This window comes from Trachypithecus francoisi, unplaced genomic scaffold (assembly GCF_009764315.1).
Source record: "Trachypithecus francoisi isolate TF-2019V2 unplaced genomic scaffold, Tfra_2.0 Lachesis_group4, whole genome shotgun sequence".
NCBI classification, from domain to species: Eukaryota; Metazoa; Chordata; class Mammalia; order Primates; family Cercopithecidae; genus Trachypithecus; species Trachypithecus francoisi.
In genome coordinates this window covers 114,524,140-114,550,411 of record NW_022681469.1, presented here as the reverse complement: position 1 = coordinate 114,550,411, position 26,272 = coordinate 114,524,140, and the positions used below count along the sequence as shown (strand labels likewise).

The 26,272-nt window shown below is 42.0% G+C and overlaps 1 protein-coding gene across 16 annotated transcripts in view; it reads right to left on the bottom strand.

Annotated features, from left to right (window-relative positions):
- The window catches only part of LOC117072027 (zinc finger protein 655), a 49,164-nt gene that overhangs the window by 9,996 nt on the left and 12,896 nt on the right, over positions 1-26,272 (bottom strand). For 8 of the 16 annotated variants that reach the window (XM_033191815.1, XM_033191812.1, XM_033191818.1 and 5 more), the window contains 2 exons: positions 25,396-25,500; positions 20,755-24,946 (listed from right to left, as the gene is read on the bottom strand). In XM_033191815.1, the coding sequence (XP_033047706.1) occupies positions 23,607-24,946; positions 25,396-25,500 (1,445 nt within the window). In that variant the 3' untranslated portion in view covers positions 20,755-23,606. Of the gene's footprint in view, positions 1-645; positions 691-2,714; positions 2,795-4,301; positions 4,473-4,598; positions 4,629-14,623; positions 14,643-16,997; positions 17,229-20,754; positions 24,947-25,395; positions 25,501-25,808; positions 25,937-26,272 lie in introns of those variants that run through there. The other 8 variants (XM_033191824.1, XM_033191823.1, XM_033191820.1 and 5 more) reach the window with 8 other exon arrangements.

Here is a 26,272-nt window from a genome sequence, read left to right as displayed (position 1 = left end):
GTAGTTACACCGTGGTGGGTAAGTGCTGGCTGGTCTTGTCTCAGCTTCATCACTTCCTAGCTGTGTGATCTTGGGGAACTTGCTCAGAGTCTCAGGACCTTGCTTTCCTCATGTGGAAAAGGAAGGATATAACACCTGCCTAATGGTAAGGAAGGATATATTATAACAGCTGCCCAATGATAAGAATACAACACCTGCCCACTGAGAGGACCAAATGAAACAATGCATACCAAAGTGTCCAACACAGTGCTGAGCACTCAGGTACTTGGTTAAAGTTGGGAGGGCAGGGATGGAGGGCAGGCTTCTAAAATTCAGATATCCCTGTGGGAGAAGGGGGCTGGAGGCCACACCCAACTTCAGGACCGAATCTGCTTTCCCCTCTGTCTGTGCTGAGCCTGGCAGCTCTGAGGAATGAGAGTTATCCAGCAATGGGAGGGAGGGAGGGAGGAAGGGACGGTGGTTGGAGCTGCAGGGAGGGTGACTCTGGCCAGAGGCCTCCAGGTGGCACTGTGATGACCCTGGCTACTTGGCAGTGCAGAAAGGGGGCATCAGGAGGTGAAAGGAAGATGTGACAAGGGAGGTGCACCCCAAGATGACAGCCTTTCTTTCCAAGTCCTACCCAAAGCCAGGCCTGGGGACTCTTACCTGTGCAAGGCTGGGCTTGGCAGCATCACGGTTTTCAAGCTGTGCCTGGGGAGGAGAGAGCACAAGGCCCTCGGAGTGAGCATGCTTCCCTCTTCTTCCCCCACACCCTGTGGAAACCTTGCTCAGTGCAGATACTGGGGCCTCTACCCAATCCCCATGCAGACCCTCACTGCAGCCAGGGAAGGGGGCGACTTTGCCCATGCAGACCCTTGCTGCAGCCAGGGAAGGGGGCATCTTTGAGAGTTACTGATGGCTATGGCTGAACAAGCCTAATGGCAGAGGGCAGAGGTTTGGGTCCCTTCCTGTATCCCCCACACCCAAATACCCTGCTTATAAACGGGTAAACCCATGTTCATCTTCGATGCTGTCAGAGTGACTTGAAAATGTTTGTACTTTCTCTTCCTTTCTGACGTCCTCTAGTTTCTCTTCTTCCCACTTGAAAAATTGAATTCTTCCCTTATTATTTTTTGTTTTTAGATACAGGGTCTCACTCTGTCACCCAGGCTAAATCTCCTGGGCACAAGTGATCCTCCCACCTCAGCCTCATGAGTAGCTGGGACTACAGGTGCGTGCCACCATGCCCAGCTAATTTTTTAATTTTTTGTAGAGACGGGGGTCTCACTATGTTGCCTAGGGTGTCTTAAACTCCTGAGCTTAAGTGATCTTCCTGCCTTGGCCTCCCAAAAAGTTAGAATTACAGGCATGAACCACCACACTTGGCCTTCCCTTCTCTTTAAATCTCCCTTTTCCATCTCCCATCCACTCTCCAGGTCATACAAGCCACCCCAACCTTAGGGCCTCTGTTTCCTTCTCTCTAAAATGATGAAGTCTGTTAGACCAGAGAGCATTGAGGCATCCTTCTAGTATTAGAACTCAATGGGAAAGAGTCCTGGCTGCATCTTGACCCTGTCCTCTGTATAGATGGGAGTACACTGGGCATTCTTTTTTTTTTTTTTTTTTTTTTGAGACGGAGTCTTGCTCTGTCGCCCAGGCTGGAGTGCAGTGGCTGGATCTTAACTCACTGCAAGCTCCACCTCCTGGGTTCAGGCCATTCTCCTGCCTTAGCCTCCCGAGTAGCTGGGACTACAGGCGCTCACCACCTCGCCCGGCTAGTTTTTTTGTATTTTTAGTAGAGACGGGGTTTCACCGTGTTAGCCAGGATGGTCTCGATCTCCTGACCTCGTGATCCGCCCGTCTCGGCCTCCCAAAGTGCTGGGATTACAGGCTTGAGCCACCGCGCTCGGCCTACGGCCTACACTGGGCATTCTTATTTGATAGGGGGCACTTCTTCCTGTCCACCACATCTCCACCTCAATTTGTCTAGAAGTGATCTCTGTGTCTCCTTTATTTCTACCTTTTTTTCTCTCCTTCACCCAAACCCTAGCCTTGAGCTCATGCTGGTTCTTCCCTCTCCCCAACCCCACTTCCATCTCACCATCCTTCCTCATCTTCTCAGTTTTCTCTTCATAAAGTTCCCCAACCTTCCATCTTTCCTGTCCCCACGCCTACCACGTCTCCCTCCACACCCGGAACATCACCGTCACCCCCAGGCTCCTCTGGCCTCTATACCTGGTGATTTGGTTTAGCTGTGTCCCCACCCAAATCTCACCTTGCATTGTAATAATCCCCATGTGTCAAGAGCAGGGCCAGGTGGAGATAATTGAATCACAGGGGCAGTTTCCCCCATACTGTTCTCGTGGTAGTGAATAAGTCTCACAAGATCTGATGGTTTTATAAGTGGAAGTTTCCCTGCTTAAGCTCTCTCCTGCCAGCCATCAAGAAAGATGTGACTTTGCTCTTCATTCGCCTTCAGCCATGATTGTGAGGCCTCCGCAGCCATGTGGTACGAGTCCATTAAATCTCTTTCTTTTATAAGTTACCCAGTCTCGGGTATGTCTTTATTAGCAGCATGAGAACAGACTAATACACATGGGTTCCTTCCTGGAGGGTGACTGTTCTGCTCTCTTAAATTTTCCAAATCCCACTCCCCTGAAAAGTGCAGCTTGGTCCTGTCCACTCCACGCAGCCCTCCCAGCCACTCCCTCAGCAAAAATTCACCATGCACTTACAGGTCGCCCTGTTCCCAATGTAGGCCAATGGTAGGGATTCCAAGATGAAAAAAAAGACAGGAACTCAGAGGCTCTTGGAACTGTTAGGGAGAGAGACACAGAAACACATAGTGTGATGCAGTGCTTTCGTCTTCACAGCCCGGGGTTACTTTGGGGCCAGGCATACTCCAGGGCACTACCCCTTATCTGTCCCTTTCCCACTGCCCCCTCCACTCTCCAGTGATGAGGACCTTGTCCTCCTCTCCCTGGGCACTAGGCCAGGGCCCTCCCTGAAGCAGCCCTTAGTGCCAGCACTGGACAAGGGTATATCTTCGGATACACAACTTAAGATCCGCACGGATATAGGCCAAGCTGAAAGATCATAGATATTTGAATATAAGAGGGGATTTGTATAAGATCCTTTTGTACAGAAGCAGAGATAGAGAGCTGGAGAGAGGGAATGACTGGTGGAGGATTCCACAGCCCATCAGTGCTGGCACAGGGACCAGAATACTGCATCACTGCCAGGCCAGCCTCACCAGCCACCAGTGGCCGGCAGTTCAATTCAGTGATTCCCAAATCTGGAATTCTGTGGATCCAGATAATGCTTTCTTTATAGGCATGTGCATGTGTGAGAAAGGGAGAGAGAATGGGGGAATATAGGAATGCCAACTTTTTATTTTGCCAAGAGCATTCAAAACAAAGCAACTTATCTACTGTCACTAGTTTGGTTTTTATTCTATTATTTTTATTTTTTTATTTATTTGTATTTAGTTATTTTTGAGACAGTCTTGTGTCACCCAGGCTGGAGTGCAGTGGTGCATTCATGCCTCCTGGGCACAACCGATCCTCCTGCCTCAGCCTCCTAAGTAGCTGGGACTACAGGTGTATGCCATTACACCTGTTTTTGTTTTTGTTTTTTAAGAGATGGGGTCCTGCTATGTTGCCCAGGCAACCCCTAGGCTCAAGTGATCCTCCCACTTTGACCTCCCAAAGTGCTGAAATGACAGGCATGAGCCCCTACGTCTGGCCAAATTATTATTTTTTAAAGGGTCCACAACACCAGGAGGTAAGAAGACCTGTGTACCCCGTGGTGGTGCCTGGACCAGCATCTGAGGACCACTGGCTTAGCAGGAGGTTCCTGGACCCCCGCCCCCTTCAGCGCCTGAGCTGCAGCCCTGCACCTCCCAGGCCCTGGCACCTCCCGGGAAAGCCGACAGCTGCGCTGGGGATGAAGAAAGTGGGCTACCTAAAGGGCATCCTGGTTTGGAATGGGAAAGAGACCTTCCCTTCCCACTGTTTCCTCTGGTCATTTGTGGCAACTTGGACTGCACGTTGACCCAGGGTGGGGTCAAAGTTCCTTCCCGTTGACAACCCTCCTCGGCCCTTTCCCCTGAATGCCAGGACTCCGCCCTTCCATGGCCCCAAAGCTATAGGTATATTTTCAAGACCCCAAGCTGGGCCCTAACCAAGCCATCCGCCCCCAGCCCCTGCCCCGGGCTTCCCACAGCCAGTTAGGTGATGTTCGGCCTTGGGTGGGTAGGGGGACTTCCCCACATCCTCTCCCAACCTGTGGGGCCACCTTGCTTGGCCCCCTACTGGTCTCACCTCTACCCTTCCCTCCACCTGCGACACCGTCGTAGGGGGTCTCGCGTCCCAGGACTGGGCTGCCCTCCAGGCGGGTCACGGTGGGACCCTCGCCCGCCCCTCCAGGCTCCACCGCGCTCCTGGAGCTTCCGTTGGCCCCAGAGGCCCCGGCGGGGGGTTGCCCCGACCCGGGACAGAACCCACTGAGCCTGGGCCTCTGGGCCTATCTCCAGCTCCAGCTCTGCGGAGGAGACGCGGGTTCATCCCTCCCTACCTGCGGGTTCATCCCTCCCTACCTGCGGGTTCATCCCTCCCTACCTGCCGCCCCCGCTGCCGCATATCTGGCGGGTGGAGGGTGGGGAAATCTGGCCTTGGCGTCTGCCCACAGTACCGACCTCGCTCACGGGTGGGTGGGGGCGGAGGAATCTCTATTCCTCAGTCTCCCAGCTACTTGGGAGACTGAGGCAGGAGAATGGCGTGAAACTGGGAAGCGGAGCTTGCAGTGAGCCGAGATCAGGCCACTGCACCACTCCAGCCTGGGGGACAGAGCAAGACTCCATCTCAAGTAGTAATAATAATAATAATAATAATATAGTATAATAATATAGTATTAACACTATTATATTAATATATTACTAACATAGCGTTAACACTATCAACTATTATATTAATATAGCGTTAACACTGCGTAATATATTATATTAATAATATGGTGTTAATAGTATTAACACTATTATATTAATAATATAGCGTTAACATTGTATTATTAATGGTGTTAACTATTATTAGTTAATAATATAGTTAACACTATATTACTAACACCCTGGATGTCAGTAGTAATACATTGGATATTACGAATAATATCACAGTGTGTTAACAACAGTGGATATCAGTAGTAATATCGTAGATATTATGAAGAATATCACAGTGTGTTAACACAGTATGTCAACACTGGATATTAGTGATGTTATGAAAAATATCACTATATTATTAATAGTGTTAATGCTATATTATTAATATAATAGTGTTGATATTAACACTATATTAATATAATAATGTTAAGATTTATATTAGTAATGTAGTGTTAACACCATCATATTAAAAATATAGTGTTAGTAGTATTAACACTCATATTAATAACATAGTATTAACACTTACATTAATAATATAGTGTTAACATTGTTATATTAATAATAGAATGCCAATAGTATTAACACATATTAATAGTGGCACACTGTGATATTACTAATATCTGTTATGTTAATGATACCCAGTGTTAGTTAGCACACTGTGTTAACACACTGTGGTATTACTAACATCTATGATATTCATAGTATTCAGTGTTAGCACACTGTGATATTACTAATATTTGTGACATTAATAATATCCAGTGTTAGCACACGTTAACACACTGTGATATTACTAATATCTATATTATCTATCATATTAGTGATATCCACTGTTATATTAATATCTATTATAAATATTAGATGTTACTAATATCTATGATATTAATAATATCCAGTGTTATCACACTGTGATACTACTATTTATGACATTAATAATATTATTATTAATGTCACACACTGTGATATTATTCATATCCATATTACTACTGTAAACACACATTAGATATTAATACTAATACCCAGTGTTAACACACTATGTTAACACACTGTGATATTATTCATAATATCCATTATATTAATGCTGATATCCAGTGTTAACACACTATGTTAACACACTGTGATGTTATTCAGAATATTCATATTACTACTAATGTCCAGTGTTAACACACTGTGATATTTTTCATAACATCACTAATATCCAGTGTTGACATACTGTGGTAACAAACTGTGATATTCTTCCTAATATCCACGATATTACTACTGATATCCACTGTTGTTAACACACTGTGATATTATTCATAATATCTAATGTATTACTACTGACATCCAGGGTGTTAAACTGGGTTAACTCCCTCTGATATTATTCACAATATCCAGTGTATTACTATTGATATCCAGGGTGTTAATACAATTAATATCCATGATATTATGAATAATATCACCCTGTGATATCCAGGATGATATCCTACTGATATCAGTGATACTGATCCACTACTGATATCCAGGATAACACACTGTGTTAACACCCTGTGATATTCATGTCTATGATGTTACTACTGACATGATTATGATATTATTCATAATATCCATGATATTACCACTGACATCCAGGGTGAAAACGCAGTTTTAACACACTGTATTATATTCATAACATCATCAATATCACTACTGATATCCATTGTTTCACACTGTGATATTAATGAAATATCGCTGTTACATTTATAATATACAGTGTTTCCACACTGTGCTATGAAATATTATACTATTCAGTGTTTTCACACCATGCTATGAATGAAATATCATAATATCCAGGGTTTCCAAACTGTGCTATGAATGAAATAATATTCAGTGTTTCCACACTGTGCTATGAATCAAATATTATAATATCCAGTGTTTCCACATTATGCTATGAATGAAATATTATAATATTCAGTGTTTCCACACGGGGATATGAATGAAATATTACACTATGCAGTGTTTCCACACTGTGCTATGAATGAAATATTAAAATATCCAGTGTTTCCAAACAGGGATATGAATGAAATATTAAAATATCCAGTGTTTCCACATAGGGATATGAATGAAATACTAAAATATCCAGTGTTTCCACAAAGGGATATAAATGAAATATCGCCGTGATATTTATAATATCCACTGTTCCCACAGAGGGATAAAGTTGAAATCTTGCTGTGATATTTATAATATCCAGTGTTTCCACACAGAGATATAAATGAGATACAGCTGTGATATATGTATAATATCCAGCGTTTCCACATTAAGGCTATAAATGAAATATCAATGATATTTATAATATCCGCTCTTTATGCACAGAGATACAAATGAAATATCCCTGTGATATTTATAATATCCAGTGTTTCCACACTGTGATATGAATAAAATATCACTGTAATATTTATAATATCCAGTGTTTACACATTGTGATATTAATGAAATATCTGTTATGATATTTCTCAGTTTACACACTGTGATATTAATGAAATATTGGTTCTGATATTTTTCATATCACAGTGTTTACACAGAGTGTTTACACACTGTTATTAATGAAATACCACTGCTGATATTTATCATATCATAGTGTTTACACAGTGCTTACACACTTTGATATTAATGATATACCACTTCTGATACCATATCATCACAGTGTTTACACAGAGCGTTTACACACTTTGATATTAATGATATATCACTTCTGATATCATATCAGTGTTTACACAGAGCGTTTACACACTGATATTCATGAAATATTACTGCTGATATATCACAGTGTTTACACAGTGTGATATAAACGAAATATCCGTTCTGATATTTTTCATATCATGGTGTTTACACAGTGTTTACACATTGTGATATTAATGGTATATCGCTTCTGATATTTATCATATTACAGAGTTTACACACCGTGATATTAATGAAATACTGCTTCTGAAATTTATCATATCGCAGTGTTTACACGCAGTGTTTACATACTGTGAAAATGAAAAATTGCTTCTGATATTTATCATACCACCGTGTTTACACAGTGTTTACACTCTGATATTAATGAAATAACGCTTCTGATATTTATCGTATCAAAGTGTTTACAGTGTTTACACAATGTGATATTAGTGAAATATCGCTTCTGATAGTTATCAAATCACAGTGTTTACACAGATCGTTTACTCACTGTGATATTAATGAAATAAAGCTTCTGATATTTTTCAAAACACAGTGTTTACAGAGTGTTTACACACTGTGATATTAATGAAATATCGCTTCAGATATTTATCATATCACAGTGCTTACACAGGGTGATATTAATGAAATATCGCTTCTGATATTTACCATATCACAGTGTTTACACACAGTAATATTGATGAAATATCGCTTCTGATAATTATCATATCACAGTGCTTACACATGATGGTTGACACACTGTGATACTGACGAAATATTTCTCATATTCATCATATGACAGTGTTGACAGAGGGGGTATACACACTGTGATACTGATGAAATATCGCTTCTGATAATTATCATATCACAGTGCTTACACAGAAGGTTCACACACTGTGATATTGATGAAATATCGCTTCTCATATTCATCATATCAGTGTTGACAGGGGGGTATACACACTGTGATATTGATGAAATATCACTTTTGATATTTATCATATCACTGTTTACAGGGGGTTTACATGCTGTGATATTGATGCAGTATCCTTTCTAATATTTATCATATCACAGTGTTTACACGCTGTGATATTGATTGAATATTGCTTCCAATATTTATCATATCAGTGTTTACACGCTGTGATATTGATGAAATATCGCTTCTGATATTTATCAAATCACAGTGTTTACACAGAGGGTTTACACACTGTGATACTGATGAAATATCGCTTCTGATATTTATCATATCACTATTTACAGAAACTTTACACTCTGTGATATTAATGAAATATTGATTCTGATATTTATCATATCAGTGTTTACATGCTGTGATAGTGATGAAATACCCCTTCTGGTGTTTATCATATCACAGTGATTACAGGGCATTTACACACTATGATACTGATGAAATATCACTTCTGATATTTGTCATATCATTGTGTTTACAGAGTGTTTACACACTATGACATTGATGAAGTATCGTTTCCGATATTTGTCATATCACAGTGTTTATACAGCGTGTTTATACACTGTGATATTGATGAAATATCGTCTCTGATATATGTCATACCAAAGTGTTTACATAGGTTTACATACTGTCATATTGATTAAATGCCGCTTCTGATATTTATCGTGTAACAGTGTTTACACGCTGTGATATTGATGAAATATTGCTTCTGATATTTATCATATCAGTGTTTACAGGGGGTTTACATACTGTGATATTGATGAAGTATCCTTTCAGAGTGTTTACAGTGGGAGTATAACCTGTGATTATATTATTCATAATATCTAAAAGACATTACTCCTAATATCACAGTGGGTGTACACCATGTGATGATATTATTCACAGTATCTAAAAGATATTACTCCTAATATCACCTTGGGTGTACATGCTGTGATATTATTTACAATATCTAAAAGATATTACTCCTAATATCACCATGGGGGTACACTCTGTGATACTATTGAAAATATCCAAAAGATATTCCTCCTAATAAAACCGTGGATGTACACCCTGTGATATTATTTACAATATCTAAAAGATTTTACTCCTAATACTACCGGGGGTGTAGACCTTGTGTGTACAAAATGTGATATTAGTCATAATATCTAAAAGATATTCCTTCTAATATCACAGTGGTGCAGTACACTGTGTGTACACCCACTGTGATACTGTTTGTAATATCTAAAAAAGATATTACTCCATATATCAAAGTGGGTGTACATCCTGTGATATTATTTGTAGTATCTAAAGAAGGTAGTACACCTAATATCTCAATGGGTATACACCCTGTGTGTAAACCCAGTGATATTATTCATGATATCTAAGGGAGATATTACTCCTAATATCACAGTGGATGTACTCCCTGTGTGTACACCCTGTGATATTATTTGTAATATATAACGGAGATATTACTCATAATATTACAGTGATATTATTTGTAATATCTAAGGAATATATTACCTCTAATATCACAGTGGTTGTACACCCTGTGTACTATTTGTGTAAACCCAGTGATACTATTTGTAATATCTAAGGGAGACCTTACTCGTAATATCACAGTGGGTGTACACCCTGTGTGTACACCCCCTGTAATATTATTCATAAAATCTAAGGAAGATATGACTACTAATATCACAGTGGGTGTACACCTGTTATATTATTCATAATATCTAAGAGAGATAGTACCTTTAATATCACAGTGGATATACACCCTGTGATATTATTCGTAATAGGTAAGGGAGATAGTACACCTCATATCACAGTGGGTGTACACCCTGTGATACTAATCATAAAATCTAAAGGAGATGTTACTCATAATATCACGGTGGGTGTACACCTTGTGATATTATTTATAATATCTAACAGAGATACTACTTTTAATATCATGGTGGGTGTACACCTTGTGATATTATTTGTAATATCCTAGGGAAATATTCCTACTAATATCACAGTGGGTGTACACTCTGTGATATTATTCAATTGTTTGTAATATTTAAGGGAGACATTACCCCTAGTATCACAGTGGGTGTAAACCCTGTAACATTATTCGTAAGGGAGATATCACTCATAATATCACCGTGGGTTTACACCTACTGTGTATTATATTACTCATAATATCTAAGGAAGATATTACTCCTAATATCACAGTGGGTGTACACACCCTGCGATATGAGATGTAATATCATCCTCTCCCCACCTTAATGTCACGAACAATATCGCAGAGAAATGTACACCTTCTGCGATATGGGGAGTAATATCATCTTCTCTTCCCTTGGATATTACAGACAGTATCACAGACTTTGCACACACAGGGTGTTTACGATATTGAAAATCATATCATCTTCTTCCCTGAATATTACAAACAATACCACAGGGGGGTGCACCCCCTGTGATATTGGGAATAATATCATCTTCTCTTCCCCTGTATATTAAAAACAATATAACAGGGTAATGTACACCAGCTGCGATGTTGAGAGTAATATCCTCTCCCCTCACTGGATATTACAAACAATATCACAGGACGTGTACACCTCCTGCGATATTGGGAATAATATCATCCTCTCCCTTTCTAAATATTACAAACAATATCACAGGGGAGTGAACATCCCCCTGTGATATTGGGATTAATATCATCCTCACCCTCCCTGGATATTAGGAACAACGTCACAGTGGGTGTACACCTTCTGCGATATTGGGAGTGATATCATCATCTCCCCACCAGGATATTACGAACAAAATCACAGAGGTGTGTACACCTCTTTCAACATAAGGAGTAATATCAGCCTCTCCCCCTCTGGATATTACTAATAATATCACAGGGGGGTGTACGCCACCTGCGATATAGGGAGTAATATCATCCTCTCCCCCTCCGGATATTAAGAACAATATCACAGAAGGGTGCACACCTCCTGAGATACAGGGAGTAATATCATCCTCTCCCCCTTGAATATTATGAACAGTATCACAGGGGGGTGTACATCCCCTGCGATGTTCGGGGTAATATCATCCGCTTCTCCCCTGAAAATTATGAACAATATCACGGGGCGTTGTACACCCCCCGTGATATTCGGAGTAATATCATCCTCTCCTCAGCTGAATATTACAAACAATATCAAAGGAGAGTGTACACAATCTGCGATGTTGGGAGTAATATCATCCTCTGCCACCCTGGATATTATGAACAAATATCACAGAAAATGTACACAAAGGGTGTTTACGATATTGGGAGTAATATCATCTCCTCTCTGGATATAACGAACAATATCTCAGTGGGGTACACACCCCCTGCAATATGTGGAGTAATATCATTTTCTCTCCCCCCAAATATTACGAACAATATCACAGGTGGGTGTACACACCCGGCGATATGGGGAGTAACATCATCCTCTCCTCTTCTGGATATTACAAACAATATCACAGGGGGGTGTACACCCACTGGGATATGAAGAGTAACATCTTCCTCCCCGCTGCAATATGGGAAGTAATTTTATCCTCGCCCTTTCTTGATATTATGGATAATATCGCAGGGGGGTGTACACCCCCTGCGATATGAGGACTAACATCTTCCTCTCTCTTCCTGGATATTACGGACAATATCACAGAAGGTGTACACCCTCTGTGACATGGAGAGCAATATCATCCTCTTCCCCCCTGAATATGAATATCACAGGAAGTGTCCGCTCCCTGCTATATGGGGAGTAGTATCATCCCCCCTGCCCTGGATGTTAGGTACAATATCATACGGGGGTGTACACCCTCTGCGATATGGGGAGTTGCATCATTCCCTCTCCCTCTTGCTGTTATGGGCAATTTCACAGGGGGATGAACACCTCCTGCGATATGGGAAGTAATATCATCCCCTCCCCACCAGATGTTATAAACAATATTACAGGGGGGTGTACACCTTCTGCGACATGGGGAGTAATATGATCCTCTCTCCCGCTGGATGATAGGAACAGCATCGCAGCGGGGTGTACACACTCTGCAATATGGAGAATAATATCATCCTCTCCACTCCTGGATGTTATGGACAATATTACAGGGGGGTGTACACACCCTGCGATATGGGAAGGAATATCATCCTCTCCACCCTGGATATTACGGACAATATCACAGAGGCTGTACACCCCCTGCAATATTGGGAGTAATATCATCCTCTCTTTTCCTGGATGCTACAAGCAATATCACAGGGGGGTGTACACCCCTTGCAATATTGCAAGTAATATCATCCTCTCCCCCCGGATATTACAAACAATATCACAGGAAGGTGTACACCCCCTGCGATGTTGGGAGTAATATCATACTGTCCCCCCCTTAGTATTATGAATAGTATCACAGGGATATGTACAACCGCAGCGATATTGGAATTAATATCAACCTCTCCCCCCCTTGATATTATGAACAATATCACAGTGGGGTGTACACCTCCTGAGATATTGGCAGTATTATCATCCTCTTTCCCCCTGAATATTACTAATGATATCATGGTGGGGTTATATTATTCATAATATCTAAGGGAGACATTACTCCTAATATCACAGTAGATGTACAACCTTTAATATTATTTGTAATATCTAAGGAATGCATTACTCCAATATCAAAGTAGATGTGCACTGTTTGATATTATTCATAATATTTAAGGAAAATATTACTTTTAATATCAGAGTGGCTATATACCCTGTGATATTATTCATGATACCTAAGGGAGATATTACTCCTAATATCGCAGTGGGTTTATACCCTGTATGTACACCCTTTCATATTATTTGTAATATCTAAGAGAGATATCACTTCTAATATCATAGTGGTTATACACCCTGTGATAATATTCATAATATCTAAGGGAGATATTACTTCTAATTTCACAGTGGATGTATACTCTATGATATTATTCATAACATTTCAGGGAGCTATTACTCCTAATGTCACAGTGGGTTCATAATATCTAAGAAAGATCTTAATGCTACTATCACAGTGGCTGTACACCCTGTGATATTATTCCTAATATCTAAGGGAGATATTACTCCTAATATCACAGTGAATGTACACCCTGTGACACTATTCGTAATATCTAAGGGAAATATTACCTTCATATCACAGTGGGGGTACACCCTTTGACATTATTCGTAATACCTAAGGGAGATATTACTCCTAATATCACAGTGGGCGTACATCCTGTGGTATTGTTCATAATATCTAAGGGAGATATTACTTTTAATATTATAGTGAATGTACACCCTGTGATATTACTCATAATATCTAAAGGAGATATTACTCCTAATATCACGGTGGTTGTACGCTCTGTGTGTACGCCCACAGACACATGGCATACAGGGGCACCCTGGAGAGTTTGCAGCCATGGGGAGTCCAATTATAGGATACTGAATTTTTTTTTTTTTTTTTCTGTGAGAAGGAGTCTCACTTTTTGTCACCTGGGCTGTAATGCAGTGACTCAATCTCGATTCACTGCAACCTCTACCTCCTGTGTTCAAGTGATTCTCCTGCCTCAGACTCTGTGTAGCTGGGATTACAGGTGCCTGCTACCATGCCTGGCTAATTTTTTGGATTTTTAGTAGAGATGGGGTTTCATTATGTTGGCTAGGCTGGTCTCAAACTCCCTACCTCAAGTGATCCACCTGCCTCAACCTCCCAAAGTGCAGGGATTACAGGTGTGAGCCACCACAACCAGCCTGACATTGAACTTTTTAAAAAGCCACTTTTGCATATATGCCATCTCTGGCTGACCAGCACCCTTCTAAGAACAGAATCTGCCCAGAGACCTGGCCACTGGCCAAGAAGGAGGGGACAGAAGCACTGACAGTCTTGGCCAGGATGAGGAAGCCAAAGAATTCACTCTCTTGTCAGTGTTCTTCCTTCCAGTCACATGGAAAAAACAGATTTGCTTTGCAGCCACTTGCTGACCACACATTGTCTGCAATCATGAATCTTGGAAATAAATCATTCCCAATGTTATTTTTTAAATTTTTTTAAATTAAATATTAAAACATTAAAAATTAGCTGGTCATAGTGGTACGTACCTTTAGTCCCAACTACATTGGAGGCTGAGGTAGAAGGATCACTTAAGCCCAGGAGATTGAGGCTGCAGTGTGTTGTGATTGGGCCACTGTACTGCAGCCTAGGCAATAAAGTGAGACCCTGTCTCAAAAGCAAACAAAAATTTTAAAAATAAGATAACAAAATAACACCTGATTCCTTTCGCCTTGTACATTCTTTCAAGGCCTAACCTTTGACCTTCTAAGGTATCCTGGGTCAACATCCAGTTCAAAATGATCTCTTCTTATGAATTTCAACATTGCTACTGTCCCAACAGCCTTCATAGTTGACTATTCCAACTCAACTCTAAACTCTAGGTTCATGGTGTGTAGAGGCTAAGTTTTCTTTCAACTTAGTCTCAGCATCTCCTAAAAATTACTCAATAAATACTTACATTAAAAACCAACCTGATCACATAATGAGGAGACTAAACGTATGAAAGAAAATCCCCCAAACATAAGCCATCTCAAAGTCCATGCTGTGGATTACCTAAACCTTTTTCCCCAGTTGAAGAATCCAACTTCATTTTTGTGTGTGTGTGGGGGAGGGGGGGGCCAAGGGGCGGGAGATGGAGTCTCACTGTGACACCTAGGCTTTGGAATGCTGCGGTGCAATTTCAGTTCACTGCAACCTCCACCTCCCAGGTTCAAGCAATTGTCCCACCTCAGCCTCTCTGAGTAGCTGGGACCACAGGCGCACACCACTAGACCTGGATATGTTTTTCATTTTTAGTAGAGACAGGGTTTCACCGTATTGGCCAGGCTGGTCTCAAACTCCTGACCTCAAGTGATCTTCACGCCTCAACCTCCCAAAGTGCTGGGATCACAGGCGTGAGCCGCCGTGCCTGGCCACAACTTCATTTTCTTTAAATGGCCATATACCCAATAATGGTGGGACAGCAGATTGACATCAAATGTCATGAATCATTCAACTTCCGTTTCTTAAAAGGTGACTGACCTGTCCGTTGTATCCAGTCTTGGAGTTTATGCCTTGGGTAGAAAAATGGGCCTTTCTTAACAATGAAGGGGAGTCTGAGTAGGACAAGAGTCCACTCTTCTCCTTGTACTTGGCTCATGGGACATACTTGGCTGGGTTCATTCATTTATTCATTCACACTTTTACCTAGCTTCTCCAAATGCCAAGCAACTTAACAGGTGCTGGTATAACAGATCCTCACAATAGACTGTGACAGCTCTGCTGCAGATTTGCTCCACACAGTTAGAGAGGAAACATTAGCTGCAGGCTTTACTGACATGGGCTACAGCTTCAGGTTAAAAAAGAAGAAAAAAAAAAAAAAGTCATGGCCAGGCACAGTGGCTCACACCTGTAATCCTAGCATCTTGGTAGGCCAAGGAGTGAGAATAGCTTAATATCAGGAGTTCGAGACCAGCCTGGGCAACATAGTGAGACCCTGTCTCTACAAAAAAAAAAAATTTAATTAGCCGGGCGTGGTTGTGTGGGCCTGTAGTTCCAGCTACTTGGGAGGCTAAGATGAGAGGATCACCTGAGCCCACGATGTCGAGGCTGCAGTGAGTGATGATCATGCCATTGCACTCTAGCCTGAGCAACAGAGTGAGACCCTATCTCAAAAAGAAAAAATAAAAAGAGGTGGTTATAAATGGAAGGAAGAAAGGGAGGGAGGACGGAAGGGAAGAAGGAAGGAGGGAAGGAAGGAAGAAGGAAGGAAGGAAGGAAGGAAGGAAGGAAGGAAGGAAGGAAGGAAGGAAGGAAGGAAAGAAGGAAGGAAAGAAGGAAGGAAAGAGAGGGAGGGGGAAAAAAGTCACTAGTCTTGCACCACAACGCTTCTAAGTGTAAGGCTAATCTTGTCCATCTGATCTGAGAGCATGGTCAGAAGGACAAATAAACTCTAAAGTTTTGTCTAAGCCACAAAGATCAGCCGGCTAGATCAGCTCCTCCTCCTTGCTCTTCCGAGGCCCCTGCCCTGGGGACGGACAAATGGAGTCCGGGACCTCTCCGTGGGCTGGATCCAATCTCTGACGCTGCTGCAGCGCCAAGATCTCGACACATTCACAACACGATGCAAGAGACGGGCAGTCACTTCAGGAAAGGGAGAGAGAGGGCAGGTACAAGGGCAATGGTAGACGGAGCTTTCCCCAGAAGGGTGCCCAACCGAGAAGGCGTTAGAAGCTGCGTTCTTTCTCCAGGAGGGCATGGGCGAAAGCGAAGACCCCGGATCATGACTGCAGGAACGCAGTCAGGCCCTTAGAAACCGGCGGCGGGCCCCGCCCCTGCGACCAGGAGCCCTGCAAGCTGGGCCCCGCTGCCAACCGCGTTTCCAGCCGCTACGGCGCAGACCCCGCTTCTGCTCGCACGGGGGCGCGCAGCTCGCCCACTCACCCAAGGGGGCGCAAGGAAATCGCGGGGTCAGCTGCGCGCACTTCGGAGTCTATTCTGGGCGGCTCGGAGGCCTCATCTCGATGGCGGGCCCTCCAGGAACTGCCCTGGTCCAGAGCAGGATAGGATGGGGGTTCCCCAAGGGAGGACTGCAGGAAGATGGAACAGGATTTCTTCACCTGCCCTTCATCGCCTGTGGGCCTACACTCTAACTGGCTGTCCCTTCCGTGTCATCGTCACGGTCCCCATGTGCACCCCGTTTGTCCTCCCCTCTTCCTGCCCTATGTCGCCTCCCCCCACTTCACCTCCTTTCGTGACCGCTGGCCGGGTTGACCCTGTGGGGCTCCGCTCTTCACCCTCAGGCCAGCCTATTCTCCTCTCCCTGTGTGCACCCCAATGCCTCCCAGTTTGGCCTGGAGTATGTATTAGGTTGGTGCAAAAGTAACTGCGGTTTAAATGGCAAAAACCGCAATTACTTTTGCACCACCTATAAATAGGCAGGGGGAATGGGCAAGAAAAGCCTTAGAGAAGGGGCCAAGAGCCAATCACCTAGCCGGCCAGGAGTATGGGTTTGCCAGAGGCATGAAATATAATGAAGCAGAAAAGGAAGAAAAAAGATTAAGGACACAAATTGTTCATGATAAGGGGTTTCCTGATAAACTCAGAAACAGCAACTACCAGTTATGAAGCACTTAAACTGACACTCATTAATCCTCACAACGGTCCTGTGCAGGTGGTTTTTTTTTTTTTTTTTACCATCTTACATTCTGGAGCTGCAGTTGGTATGTAACAAAGGCAGCATTTGAACCCTGGCCTGCTCATACCAGAGCGGGGACATCTAACTGCACCCACAAAGGACAATGGAGGAAGACTGTCATTATAATATGAGCAAATGGGGAAAAGACAAAACAAATGCTTTTATTATGCCCAGGTTGTAAATTTATAAACATGAATGAAATACACATACAAGAGGCTGAGGCAGGAAATCACTTAAACCTGGGAGGCAGAGGTTGCACTGAGCCAAGATCGCATCCCTGCACTCCACCCTGGGAGAGAGAGCAAGATTCTGTCTCAAAAAAAAAAAAAAAAAAAAAAAAAAAAAAAAAAAGGTGGTCCCATATGATACAAATGTTAGAAAAAGGACGGATGTTAGTTTGTTGACTCCGGCAGGGAGTTACCTTTTGGGTGGTAGTTCTCACCACAGCCCAGGATGCCAATGTTTTATCTAGTTACATGTTAAGATCTCCAAATCCAGGGCATTCCTCCTCAAACAATGCCAGTCCTATACTGCTAAATGTTTACTGAATGAATGGATGAATGAAGGCAACATTTTTACATGTGGGAATTCCACAGTGCTTGGTTCTCCAGATTAATCTCTAGGGGCCTCCTTTGAACTTGGTTCTTCAACCTCCTCAGTTGCCCACATACTACATCCTAGGGTGAGGCATTTCTCCAGACCTCACTTACTACCTCGAAAGTGCCATACTCTCACATGTAGGCCTTGACATGCTAGCTCTTTTGCCAAAACTCTCCCTGCTCCTCTCCCTATGTTCCCCACCTGTCATCTACTTCTATCCACCCTTTTACTCAGGCCAAACACCTAGGAATTTTCCCATTACCACTTTGCTCCACTGCTATAACCAGAGGTGACAGTGACTCGTAGCAAGGATACATGCCCACCAGCAAGTTCTGGTTATCAGAAAAATGTAAGAGTAAATTTGGTCACCGTGTAATGGAAATGCAAATCTAGGGACGGCAGCAGCGGTATCTTGACAGGAGATATGAATTTGGGAGCTTTGACCTGTGACCTGCCATTGTCAAAACTGTCCAAACCTGTTTCAGAGCACAGGTTTGACTAGCTCCCTAAAAAAACCTCAGGATATTCTCTCCTAGTATCCCAGAGAGCTCTGGGAGCGCTTGAGATCAGTTGCAAACTAATGATAATGAGTCATCAGCGATGTACTAGGGAATGAAGAGCTATCAAACTTCTCTGGGTTTTGAGATCTGTGTAATACCAACATCACTTTGGGGTATATTGTTGTTTTGTGTGTTTTCTTAAGACAAAGTCTCATTCTGTCACCCAGGCTGGAGTGCAGTGGCACAATCTCGGCTCATTGCAACCTCTGCCTCCCAGGCTCAAGCTATTGTTGTGCCTCAGCCTCCCAGGTAGCTGGAATTTTAGGCGCACACCACCACGCCTGGCTAATTTTTCTATTTTAAATATAGACTGGGTTTTGCCATCTTGGCCAGGCTGGTCTCAAACTCCTGACCTTAAGCGATCTGCCCGCCTCAGCCTCCCATGGGTTGGGATTACAGGCGTGAGCCACTGCACCAGGGCTGGCGTATGTTTACTAAAACATTCATCTGTAAAATGAAGCTAGCTGCTTTGCAGAATTGAGAATAAAGTTTAGATATGTACAAACACACGTGTGTGTAGGAGGTGGAAGACAGAAGATAAAGGTGCCCTCTACTATTTCTCTTCTCTCCCCTTTCAAGACCAAAATGACTCAGAACACAAACTCATGTATCAGGCCACTTAAATAGCTGCGTAAAGGTTTGTCCTGAAGGACTATTTTGATTCCGCATTTTTAAAAGTTTTATTTATTTTATTTATTTATTTTTGAGACAGAGTCTCCCTCTGTCGCCCAGGCTGGAGTGCAGTGGCCGGATCTCAGCTCACTGCAAGCTCCACCTCCCCGGTTCATGCCATTCTCTTACCTCAGCCTCCCGAGTAGCTGGGACTACAGGCACCTGCCACCTCGCCCAGCTAGTTTTTTGCATTTTTTAGTAGAGACGGGGTTTCACCGTGTTAGCCAGGATGGTCTCGATCTCCTGACCTCGTGATCCTCCCGTCTCGGCCTCCCAAAGTGCTGGGATTATTTTATTTTATTTTTGAGACAGAGTTTCCCTCTTGTTGCCTAGGCTGGAGTGCAATGGCGTGGTCTTGGCTCATCCCAACCTCCACCTCCCAGGTTCAAGCAATTCTCCTGCCTCAGCCTCCCGAGTAGGTGGGATTACAGGCATGTGCCACCACGCCTGGCTAATTTTTTGTATTTTTAGTAGAGATGGGGTTTCTTCATGTTGGTCAGGCTGGTCTCAAACTCCTGACCTCATGTGATCCGCCTGCCTCGGCCTCCCAAAGTGCTGGGATTACAGGCATAAGCCACCGCGCCCAGCCAAAGTTTTACTTATTTAAAAAATATGGCTGGGCACGGCGGCTTAAGCCTGTAATCCCAGCACTTTAGGGGACCGAGGCAGGCAGATCACCTGAGGTCAGGAGTTTGAGACCAGGCTGGCCAACACAGTGAAACCCTGTCTCTACTAAAAATACAAAAATCAGCCAGGCAAGGTGGCAGGTGCCTGTAATCCCAGCTACTTGGGAGGCTGACACAAGACAATCGCTTGAATCCGGGAGGCGGAGGTTGCAGTGAGCCAAGATTGCGCCACTGCACTCCAGCCTGGGCAACAGAATGAGACTCTGTCTCAAAAAAAAAAAAAAAATTCCTAGTTCTACTGAAACCTCAAACTATTTAGTCTTATTTTATATACCAACAACTTCCCAATCAAATCCGCTTTAAGTTCCAAACATTCAGCTTTTGTTCCAGAGGTCTGTGGAAAAGCAAGCTTTGCATCAATGCAAAGGAAAATGATCCACTCTTGCTGTGAAGCAAGCTTCAGGAAGGAAAGGAGTTGCAGCCAGAGGTGATTCCAACATTCCCAAATGCTTTGGCTGAGACCTTCAGATTTTGTTTGAAACAAATTCTCAGAATAACAAACACACCTTTATTCAAGTGGAAGTACAAAAGCACATTCCTAAACCAAATGCATACATGTGATTTTTACATATTCTGCTTTTTAGGGATTACATAATCCTGTTTCAGTCACCACAGGTGACTACTGGTCTCTATACATAAGGGTATACATGTTTGATAGGAAAAAACACATGCATTTTTCATTTGCTTTTACATTTAGATCAATTCATTTATATATCAATTTCATTTAGATTCCTACCTTGCCTTGATGAGATCCTATTCTTGCTGATGGCAAAGAAGTAAAATATAGTGGCAGAACTATCCTAGAGGTTAGCCATAGGAAGATTATAGAGTGAGCAATATATTTTTATGTATTTGTTGAGGGTCCCTACTGAATATTATTAACACTGAACTATGAAAGCCTCAATTGCTGGACTGACAACAAGAATTTTAAACAACATCTGTCTCACTCACAAAATGTTATAAAGCTTAAGACAGAAAAATACAAAATGTTTTGACATTACCTAAAGAATCATGAACTCTTGTTAGGTATATGATGGTGGCCCTGAACTTGAGCCAACATCTGTAATCACTTTTATCAATCAAAAAGCCATGTTATTTTATATAGCCTGTAGACTATTAAAATACAAAAATGTGGCAATGGATAAACAACTATACACAAAGCCCTCACACTTCAAATACTGTCCTGGATTGATGAGGGAGGAGCAGAATTCAAACATTTATCTGCAATCCTAATGGTTAAAATTTTACCAGGAACAGACCTGCCACTCTCTTGAAATACTGTCTCTGAGATTAACATAAGAACAGCATCATCTCTGTTGGAAGGCTACATTCCCTTATGATGCTGATTTGTGTGTGTGTTTTATTACTTATTTTATTTATTTATTTTTTTGAGACAGAGTCCCGCTCTGTCGCCCAGGCTGGAGTGCAGTGGCACGATCTCAGCTCACTGCAACCTCCACCTCCCAGGTTCAGGCAGTTCTCCTGCCTCAGCTTCCTGAGTAGCTGGGATTACAGGCGCACGCCACCACGCCCGGCTAATTTTTGTATTTTTAGTACAGACGGGATTTCACCAAGTTGGCCAGGATGGTCTGGATCGCCTGACCTCGTGATCCACCTGCCTCAGCCTCCCAAAGTGCTGGGATTACAGGTGTGAGCCACCGCGCCCGGCCTGTGTATCTTCTTTATGTTTACCCTACCAAAAGCAGACCTGAGCATTTTGCTGGCCTGAGAGGTATATAAAAGAACTCTAAGCTTAGGCATGCAGAATAGGCACTGGATGAATGTAGTGAGGCTACCAGGAGTCTTGTTGGCTCCCTGATGTCCTTATCATCTCTCTTCTTCGCAGACTGTGGATGCACAAGACAGCTAAAACCTTGGGCATCATTTGAAAATGTCTGGCTCCTGCTACAATCTCAGGAGAGAGAATCCTTCATACTTATATTGGACTGGATATATTTTCAATCCAATTATTTTTCTAAAAAAGATGCTTCGCTTTAGGAAATAAGACACCATACCAGCAACATCAAGTAGGTATGGAATACTTGCTGGTGAAACGCTTAAAATTAGGAAACTTCTAAATCTTCTAAAGGTGCTTAAGAGAATGCAGAAGTTAATCAACAGGAATCCAAGTGTTGTGGCTGTAAAGCAATATGACATAGGATTCCTAGTAAAGAGTAGGCCTAAGAGTTGGTTTTGGAGAGAACTTAGACCAAGAACAGCAGAAAAAGCTAAATGAGCTACTTATGTCGATGTGTTTTAATACTGGTGCATTAGCAGTATCTTACGAAGTTGTGAACACTAAGAACCAATTTCAAAAAAAAAAAAAATGTTTATAGGGCATATTAAAATAAAAACAGCTTAAATGAGTTCTATAAATAAAATAGGCCCGGCATAGTGACTCATGCCTGCAACCCCAGCACTTTGGGAGGACAGGTGGGAGGATCGCTTGAGGCCAGGAGTTCAAGACCAGCCTGGGCAACAAAGCAAGACCCATCTCTGCTCTTTTTAATATCAAAATTATAATAAAAAAGTAAAAATAAACGTACCTACTTAGAATACATATTAAATAAAGGAACTCCATGAGAAAATGGCACTGCATTTACCAAGTCAACCCTAGATTTTTGTGCAATGAAAAAGATTGGGACTACGTATTAACAATTTCATAAACAAATAATCAACAATTTTCTCTCCATTTCGATGTTGGGTAAAGCCTGAAATGTGGTGTCAAGTTTTTCCATTTGCATTACATCAAATTCTTGTCTACTACGGATATTCTGATATGTATGACAAAGACTAAACTCCTATTGAAAGATTTGTCATTTACTACACCCAAATAAGTTATCTTAGGTATAAATTCTTTGATGTTGAATGAGTGTTGGGTTATGACTGAATATCCTCACACACATACATGTTTATTACATTTATAATCTTTTTGCATGGCATGAATTTGATACTAAACAAGGTAGTTTCTTTGACTGATGGCTTTTTCACATTCACTGCAGCAATGGAATTTTATTCCCATGTGAATTATCTGAATGTGACTAAGATATGAAAATATTAACAGCATGAAAAATTTACCACATTCAATACATTTATAAGATTTCTCACTGGTATAGATTTGCAGGAGTCAATTAGGAGTTTAACACTAATACCTTTTCTTCATTCGTCACATTCAGACGGTTTCCCTCTGGTGTGAATTATCTGATGCTGAGCAATGGTTGAGCTATGACTGAAGGTTTTACCACATGCAGTACATACATGATTTCTCCCTGGTGTGAACGCTCAGATGCTGAATGAAGCCTGAATTTGACTAAATGTCTTCCCATCTTCATTACATTCATGAGTTCTCTTTGGTATGAATGCTCTGATGTTGAACCAGGTGTGCTCTCTGACTGGAGTTCTTTTCCCATACATCACAATCAAAGGCTTTCTGTCTGGTGAGGACTTCTTGTTGCAGGATAAGATCTGAGCTATGACTGAAACTGCCCTCATACTCATTACATTCATATGATTTCTCTTTCCTATGCATTTTGTGATGCTGAATAAGGCATGAGGTTTGACTGAAAGCTTTTCCACATTCATTACATTCATGCGCTTTCTCTCCTGTGTGAATTCTTTGATGCTGAATAAGATGTGAATTCAATCTGAAGTCTTTTCCACATTCATTACACGTATAGGGCTTTTCTCTGAAATGAATTCCTTGTTGTTTAATATATGCCAACCCATATTCATCATACTCATAGGCTTTCTCTTCATGATGGACCCTCTGATGTTCAAGTAGGTATGAAGTATGGCAGAAGTCACTGCCACATATAGTACACTTACAGGGCATCTCTTTGTGAATTTTCTGATGTTGAGTAAGGTGGACACTACGACTGAAGACTCTTTCACAACTGCTACATTTGTAAGATTTGGCTCTGGTGTGAATTTTCTTGTGCTGAATTATGCCTGAGCTTGGACTACAGGATTTATCAGACGCTTCACAGGATTTATCAGATGCTTCACATTTGTAAGGTTTTTCTCTAGTGTGTATTCTTTTATGTCGACTAAGACTTGAGCTCTGACTGAAAGACTTCTCACATTCTTTACATTTGTAGGGCTTCTCTCTAGTATGGATTCTCTGATGTCTAGTAAGGGCTGAACTCTGATGGAAAATTTTCCCACATACATCACATTTATAAGATTTCTCAGTGTTAGGGATGCTCTCCCATTTATTAAGGTGGGAGAGATCCATTAAGCTTTCCTTACATTCACTACTCTGAAAATCCTGTGTTAGATTTATGTGTTCATGTTTACCAGAGGCTGAATTCTGGCTGAAGCTCATGTCGTACTTATCACTGTCATCAGTATTCTGTATTCTAAGAACTCTCTGATCCGCATCAATAGTAGAGTCCAGACTGAAGCTTTTCTCGGGTTCATTACATTCATTGTTCTTCTCACTGGTGAAGGTTTCCTTGCTGATTGTTATTTGCCTAAACTCTCTCTCCAGGTACAGAAATTTCCTTAGAATTTCCTGAAGCCTTTCTAATCTGTCCTCAGACTTATACACTTCTCTAGTCTCAGGAACTTGGGTAATATCGTGTTTGAGTCTTCCTACTCTCACTTTGTACGAATGTACTTCTTCCGAAATTTTCTGCTTAGGAATCAACAGCTTGTTTTCTTCTCTGGTCTCTCCATCTGATACAATATATAAATAGAAAATGCAAATGTAATCTGTACCCTGTGCTTAGGAAAAGAAAACTCAGATGAGAAAACTAAACAATGTAGTATCTACAAGGACAAGAAAAGTTTATTTCCTCTGAAAAACAGGCACAAAATCTCAACAGCAGAAGTAAGGGCATAAACAGGAGCAGTGAGGTAAAACAGTGGACATGTTCAGCAGAGTAAGGAGATAACAGGGAAACAGTTGAAAGAATTTTAGATAAGCAACTTCATTGGGGGTCTAGTACGACATATGCACGGGTACTAAACAAATGGGAAGGGTCAGCCTAACTGAAGGGAAAAGGAAGGAACTCTCCAGCTAGGAAACACAGAGAGCTCTTCATTCTGAGTGCCAAAGCAGCTACAACTTGGCTGAACAACTGAACTTTACTTCCCTACTAATTGATTGATTCTGCCTTACTCACCTGAGCAGTCACCTCTTAAGACTTCTCTAGTCTTAGTCTCCAGATCAAAGACCTGTAGATCCTGTTCCAGCTGGGAGATCCCATCAGGCTTGGAAATTGGAAATCCTGCTCATAGAGAAGGAAATGGAATGTGGCGATGTATCCCCAGGTCCTACACCAGTCACTTTTTCTTTTAACTAATGATTAAGAGAGAGAGGTCAGTTCTGAGAAGGCATTAATTAGGAAGGCCTGGAGAGTGAAGAGGGCAAAGATCTTCTACAAGGAGCTCAGATTTGTGCTCTAGAGAGATGTGTGTTAAGGGGCAAGTTGATGACTTGGGAGCAGAAGGATTCATTTAAATATTATTCAGACAACAGAATGTGTGCATGGGTTTGTCTTCACAGAAGTTATCATTATCGCTCTCCATCTGTTACCTAAAGATTAATCTTCGGATTAGATCTGGTCTACAAGTATCAAAACGGAGGTCATCAAAATATAATTCTGCTGGACTGGAGAAAGGTGAAACTCAAGCACCTGCTGCATGGCTGCATGGTTAGCTAACCTGTAGCAAGAGAATCAGTGAAAACTAAATAAATATTCTAAGGACCAATCTCAAGAAACAATTTGTTTCAGTGCACATAAGAAAAAAAAGAGTAATATGACACATTCTTACCCATTAGGAATGTAGTATTTATTCGATAAACATTTATGAAGTGCCTCCTCTATGCAAAGCATGCAGGGGATAAAGAGGCCAAGAAGGTCCCTTCCCTTGAGGACCTCACACTCTACACAGAAACAGCTCTAAACAACTAACTACAATAAAATATAGAGAGTAAAGTGTAATCAGTGCATCTTCACATAAAACAGTCCTTCTATGGCTTGCACAATGCAATGCTTG